The 6,894-nt window shown below is 50.4% G+C and overlaps 1 protein-coding gene across 1 annotated transcript; it reads left to right on the top strand.

The window, feature by feature from the left end:
* Positions 1–4,838: 4,838 nt before the first annotated feature.
* Positions 4,839–6,374, top strand: LOC148758324 (uncharacterized). The gene is made up of 2 exons (XM_088797679.1): positions 4,839–4,997; positions 5,475–6,374. Exons 1-2 carry the CDS (start codon positions 4,922–4,924, stop codon positions 6,110–6,112), a joined length of 714 nt encoding a protein of 237 aa, XP_088653805.1. The 5' UTR covers positions 4,839–4,921; the 3' UTR covers positions 6,113–6,374.
* Positions 6,375–6,894: the final 520 nt, after the last annotated feature.

Raw genomic sequence — 6,894 nt, 5'->3', positions numbered from 1 at the left:
AAGAGATAGAAACTTCCCAGTGGGGCCAGAGCTAGGGGTTTAACTACAAACCCGGTGGCATCCTTCCCATTACCACTGTTAACTCAGTTAAGAAAAGCCTTGGATGAAACACTAAAGGGGAAAAGGTCCCTCTGAGTGGTGTATGTAGAAGGAACTAGGAGAAGCCTGCTCTAGGAGTATGTGTGTCTATGGGAAGCAGCGAGAGGATTGATCTTAAGTACAAGAGTTTGGGATTATATATATATATATATATATATATATGGAGAGAGAGAGAGAGAGAAAGAGAGAGAGAGAGCGAGCGAGCTTGTGTTTCCCCGAAAATAAGCCCCAGGTAAGATCGTCAGCCAGACGGACGCATTTAGTACGTTATGATGATATTTCAGAAGAAGATGACATGACTGTGTTTGAATAAATACAGATTGTTGTACATGAAAAAATAAGACATTCCCTGAACATACACTCTAAAGCGTCTTTTGGAGCAAGAAATAATATAAGACCTGGTCCTATTTTCGGGGAAATACAGTATAAGACCCGGTCTTATATTAAGGTTTGCTGCAAAAGACGCATTAGGGCTTATGTTCAGGGGACGTCATCCTGAAAAATCATGCTAGGGCTTATTTTCCGGTTAGGTCTTATTTTCGGGGAAACACGGTGTGTGTGTGTGTGTGTGTGTGTGTGTGTGTGTGTGTGTGTGTATGTGTGTATATATACGCAGTGTTGCAGGCAGCAGACTGTTCCTGTTCTCTCCCCAGCTTCCTCCTGGGCCCATCTATGAATTCACTAAGCCAGACTCACTCAAAGTGGGGTCCCTGGACAAATACAGAATCCTGGAGCCAATGCCAGACCTTTGAACTGAAATCCCCGGGCAAGTCTTTTGCAGCAGGTTCTCATCTGTCAAACCATGCCAACACAGCCCTGAGGATTGTGGACTTGAGCTCCTGCATGCCTCGTGCTCACCCAGGCTCTTCCAGGATCTCTCAGAGCCAAAGTCCCATGGAAGCTGTGGTCCTCAGAAGCAGCCATGCTAGAGAATCTCTAGGGGTACCACAGCTGGTGGTGGCCATAACCTGAGGCATTTGACTACTGAGGTACCAGCACCACCTCCAGAAATGCCATTTCACCCACTAGGATTCTACCCATTAAGGCCTGGGAGACCTGTAAAGACAGGGACACTTACACTAGAATCAAAGGAAACTGTTGGGGTACCACCCACCCAGGATCCTACCACACCCTTCCATAGGGTAGGGTCACAAGTGGGGCACAATCCCACCCACATAGCAAGACACTGGTTGGACCTATAAGGGGCTGACTGGCATCTACACTGACCAATGAGAATAGATGACACCCCTTGCTAGACCAGGGATTAACCCTTTAGTTGCTTGATTATGGGGCAGTGCCAGGGAGAGGCCTAGGCAGCTGGGCCAATGGATAGCACAGAGGTCAGAGCAATGGGTATTTGCTAACCCCATTGGAAGAATTTTAATATTTTAACACATTTACAGCCTTACCAGTGGTTACCTAGTGAACATCAAGCCTGAGTAGAACCATCCCAAAGTGCCCTCAGATGAGGAGAAATCCTTTAGTCTCTTGCTTTGGATTTAGTCATTTCTCCAACATTCAACAGAGGGTGGTAGGTCTGCCCCATGCTGGGGAGAAAAAAAAAAGAAAAGGTCTTCTTCCATGCTCCTAGGCTCCCACAGAAGTTCTCAAACTCAGCAGCATAAGATGCACTTGGGCAACTTGTTAAAGGCAAAAAATTGCATGCAGGGGTTAGTGTGGGGCCGGGAGAGTTTGGGGAAACAGTGTCCCTTTTCATTTATTTGGACAAATTTGCTAAAAATCACTGAATGCCCTCCTAGCATGGCATTAGCCACATTACTCTTGTTAATAAAAACGTAGGCAGGTACTTACATAATATTTATCCTGTGCCAAGCACAGTTCTTAATCATTTGAGTTACTATAATTATCGCCATCATCCCCATTACATAGATGAGGAGACAGAGACCCACAGCCACAATTCGAATTCAGGCAGCCTGACTAATATTAGAGTCCACACTGGGAAACACTACCTTTCTTCTCAAGTTACATTATAAAAAAAGTGTGTGTGTGTGTGTGTGTGTGTGTGTGACTTAGTTGGTAACAGAGATCTGGAATATATAAAAAACTGTCTATAATACAATGGCTAGAAACATTCTAAGTGAAATTGCTGTCAGTTCAGTAGAAGCTGAGAAAGGAGTCAGTAACCTTAAACAATATTACTGATGTTAAGAGAAATTATCTACCTATTGGGACTCCAAGTAACCTAATGATTATCGAGTAATTGGGGACGTCATTGGAAAAGTTCCATGTGTATTTCTATGTCAATCATGGCTCAGACGGGCATTGTTTACTTAGTGACACCATGCCAAACAAAAGGTCAGCAATTATTTTTAAAGCTCAACAAATGATCTGGATAGTATTAGAAACTGATAAACTACTTGCATTAAAACTCATACGTAGGGGCCGGCCTGGTGGCTCAGGTGGTTACAGCTCCACAACTCCCAAGGCTGCTGGTTCGATTCCCACATGGGCCAGTGGGCTGTCAACCACAAGTTGCTGGTTCAACTCCTCGAGTCCCTGAGCTGCGCCCTCCACAACTAAGACTGAAAGGACAACAACTTGACTTGGAAAAAAGGCCTGGAAGTACACACTGTTCCCCAATAAAGTCCTGTTCCCCTTCCCCAATAAAATCTTAAAAAAACAAAAAACAAAAACTCATATGTATATGCTTCTGTTTAGAGAATACTGTAGATTCAATGTTTTAAATTTACATGTTGATTAACTACTTACAGGCTTTTAAATATTTTGATTATCACCTCGGCGGCGTTGCTTATTCAATTCTCTATTCTATTCCTTTGGTCCCACCTGTCAGCTGGAGAAGAAGATACGCTCTCAGACTGCGCTCTGATGTGCTGAGCTGTGTCCCTTTTCTGCTTCATTTGTTCCTCCTCTGGCTCATACTTTTTCTTTGGGGGAGAAGGAGGTAGATGCCTCCTTCAGGTGGAAAAGGCTGTCCTGGCAATCGAGTGGGAATGTGGGCAAGGAGGCTATCCTGAGTAGGGCTATTGCTTCCTTCCGTAAACCCAGGTAATTGAGCTGTCATATTTAAAGTTTTATTGGTTAAGATTCAAGTTAGGACTGGAGCCCTTCTTTTGCAGGTTCCTTCAGGGCTACATGTGGAAAAGAACAAACAGAAAACTCAGTGATGCGTCCTCAATAGGGCTGTAAGAAATGACAAGTCGTCAGTCCCTATGGTCTCAAGGAACACTGAAGGGGAGAGAGTTGTTTGAACACTTCAAAATAGAAAGGAAATGCAAAGCTCTTCCATTCAGTCTGTCAAACCAGCTCAGACGTATGTGACAATCCAGGCAAAGCATTACGGTTTCAAGCCAGTCCAGTCATGATTCTCTGGCAAACCGCACAGTCATGGTTATGATGCATTGGGATGAGGGGTGCTATATAAATGTCACCTACTACATAAATGTCAGGAATAATTATTGTTTGTTAATGGGGGCTAAACTGTTTCTAAGCAAACCTCTCACTCCCAGCCAACACATCCTTAGCAGAGGTTGTGACCACCAGTAACCCAGGAGAAGCGAATGCTCACTCCTGGTTCTAGAAAGAAGCCTAGTTGGGATCTGGGCTTTAAAAACAGGGGTTGGGGTGATGCCAGTGCCACCAATTGCTCAAGTGACTTCAGGCCAGCCCCCTCACATTCTGGAGTCTGTCTTCCTTCACCTGTAAAATGGGGATAATTATAACACCTGCCCTACTTCTTGTGTTGGGTGGTGAGAATCAAGAGAGTTCACGTGGGTGGGAGTGCTTTGTGAAGTGTGAGCTGCTGCAAGGATGACAGCGGTCGCGTAAAATCGGCTGGAATTTCGCCTATGCCTTCCCTTTGAGTCCGCCTCATAGGGAGAACATCTGAATGGAAATTAAGCTGGAGATGGTGATGGTGACTGGCCAACGCTGAAACTGCCAGGCTCCTTCTCTCAGGAAGTTGTCAAGAAGATACTGCAGACCAGGCGCCGGGATCCTGAATTCTGGCTCTGGCGCTGCTACTTGCCAGCCTGTGAGCTTGGGCAAGTTACAGACTAGGCTCTGGAGGGAATCGCCAAGGGCCCTTCCGGCGCTGACGCTGAGTCTAAATCAGGCTCATCACTTGGCTCTAGCAGTGATTCACCTTTCGCCTCCAGGAGCAACTCTCCCGGCAGCTTCTCAGAAGCACGAAGCAGGGGTCTTGGAAAGGGTGGGGTTTGTGTATTTCATGTGCGTGTGCACAATAAAGTTATTCCCTGCAGGTGAGGTGGGGTGGGGGCGGTTAAAAGGGGTGTTGTGTGCGCGCTCTGAGAAACCAGGATGCAATGCAGGGAACACTGTAATGAGGTCACGACTGTTGTCGCAGGCAAAAAGGAGCTGGACATCTGCTGTTGGGGGAGGGGGGTAGCGTCCTTCATTTCTGTTTGTAGAAAGTCTCTTCCCGCACCCTTCAGAACCCCTTTCCCACCTCTCCCCTAACCCCCCTCCCCACACCTTTCAAATGTTACCAGGCCCTCCTCGCAGGAGAACCCGTGTCTGTGCCTCCTCCGTGGTTCTGTCTGAAACCCTGAGGATTGTTTCCAAGCTGACTCACACCACTAATGTCAGGGAGCCGTGTCACACGGCGCTGGGCTCTGCAAGCTGTTGCTTGCGCGGTCGTCGCCGCCGCCGCTCCGGGGTGGGTGCACCAGGTTCCGCTGGTGGGGCGGGGCTGGGGCGGGGCCCGCCCCCTTGGCGCGCCGGCCCCGCCCCTCCCTCTCTCCCCCGCGGACCGCAATGATTTAGAAGTTCAGGAATCCCACGTGACGTCACCGGGGGGGTGATGTAATGCACTCTAAATAGAATGTATTGTAATCTTTGCTCAGTCCAACGTGGTCCCTTCACCCGGGCTCCGCTCTTGCCTTCTCCACACTTGTTTGGTAAGTTCCTAAAAATACGGCTCGGCCACTTCTGGGGCTTTTGCATTTAGCCACTTTTGTTGCACTTGCCGAGGGAGCCATCTCGGGAGCGTACTTGTTTGCAGGGGTTGGTTGTCGGCAGCAGCCGCGAGGTTACTCGGTCCAGTGGGCAGGTCACAGGGCAAGAAGTAGGGAAGATGCGATGCATTTTTTTTGGAGGGTGATCTGTGTTTGTAAACACTTTGGCGGACCAGAAGGAAGTCCGGCCCCAAATAATGGTGAACTGTGGAATTCTGCCGTATCCTGAGGCCACCCCAGAGACCCCACGCCGTGTCTTTCCCGGAGCGCGTCTCGGTGGCCGCTGCGCCGTGCGGCTGAAGGGATGCTCACGTGGAGTGAGCGCTGTGTCCACCCGGCGTGCGTGCGTGTGTGGGAGCGCGCGTGTGTTTCCCTGACGCGGGGAACAGTTATGAATCGGGGGTGTGTGTTTGCCTCCAGAGACCTGGCAAGGTGCGGAACCCTCCAGAAGTGCGGTCAAGCGGTGGCACCGGCGGTGGCAGCGGAGACGGCGAGCCAGGAACCTCCCCCCGCGTCCCCAACTTCCCGGTGATGCGGCGGAACCCCCGAAGAAAGTTTGCAAACTTCCAGCAGGCGCGGCGAGGACGCGTGGTCACCTAGCGGGTGGGCAGGAGGGCGAGCGGGGGGGCTCGCTCCCTCCCGGGTGCCGAGTCCGCTGCTGCCACCTCTCCCGCAGGGCTGCCCGCCGCAGCTGGTGGGCGCGCGCACCCGGGGAGGGGACATCGCCCTTGGAGGCACTTGGCTTTCGCTCCAGGCACGGAAGGCTTGAGAGTGGTGAGGCTCTGCTCGCGTTCACTCTTCCAGCCGCCTCCTGCCTCCGTCCGGTGCACGCTGGCATCATTACCTCTTCCCCGCCGCTGCCCCAAGTGACAGCTCCGGCTTCTGCCGCGGCGGCGCGGTGGCAGTTCCCAGGACTCGGCGGAGGAACCCTCCTCTACGACAGTTTCTCTACGGAACCGCTTAAACTTTTCACGAAGTTCTTAGAGGGGCAAGACACGCGAAGGAACCAAAGAGATGTTTTCTCCTGGCAGCTGCATCCAGCTTCTTCTTTACCATAGATTTATTTCCGGGCGGGGGCGGGGGCGGGGGTGTGGGTGTGTGTTTTCTGGTAGATAAAGCCCCAGACGTTGTCCACCCGCCTTCCTAACTTTCCCTGAACGGGTGCCGCCCCCACTTGATGCTTGTTCAAGGCCAGGAACCGGAGTGGGCTCCTTGTATATTTTGTTGTCAGTGTCCGCAGAGTGTGTTTGATTTTTATTTTTCCCTCCCTCTCTGACATGTGTCAAGGAATAAAGGCTGGACACAGGTCCATTACGTCATTCTGCAGGCCAGTAAGTGATTAACAGCTTCAGATACTCAAGGGTTCGGGGGCTTAGAAATGCTGACAAAGCAACTCTGCTTCCCACCCCCAGCCCCAACATACTTGTACAATCGCCAGTTCCGTGGGCATCTGTACTGCCCTCTCCTCCGGGACCCCTCCTTCGTCACCCCCTCTCCCGCCCACACCGTTATCACTCTAGCCCCGCCTCCGCCTTTTACTGTTTTCTCTGGGGCTATCACTGTCCCTGGAGTGTGGGTAAGAGCTTCTGGTGTCTGAGGGGAGCACGGTACCTGATCAGCACACGCACAATCTGCCCTTTTCTATTATTTACGAAAGGCACCAGCGACCCCTCTTCTCCAGGGCGAAAACACTCAGCCCTGATAGAAAGGCATCTCAGGAAATGCTTAGAGACGTTATGATGATACTGTGTCCCTGTGGTGATTTAGGAAAACAACACACCCACTGCAAACATAGCACTTAATTTTACGTAGCGCCTTTCTCCAACCGCTTAGCAGACGA

This window comes from Rhinolophus sinicus, chromosome 4 (genome assembly GCF_057876585.1).
Source record: "Rhinolophus sinicus isolate RSI-liver-muscle chromosome 4, RSI-T2T, whole genome shotgun sequence".
Lineage (NCBI taxonomy): Eukaryota > Metazoa > Chordata > Mammalia > Chiroptera > Rhinolophidae > Rhinolophus > Rhinolophus sinicus.
The sequence above is the reverse complement of the archived record's forward strand: the minus strand, read 5'-3'. Positions and strand labels throughout refer to the sequence as shown.

What these genes read in the sequence shown, in the direction of transcription:
- LOC148758324 (XM_088797679.1), top strand. Translation starts at nt 4,922, where the DNA reads ATGTATTGTAATCTTTGCTCAGTCCAACGTGGTCCCTTCACCCGGGCT. An exon ending in GCCTTCTCCACACTTGTTTG is followed by an intron (nt 4,998 to 5,474) that starts GTAAGTTCCTAA and finishes GTTTGCCTCCAG; the next exon opens with AGACCTGGCAAGGTGCGGAA.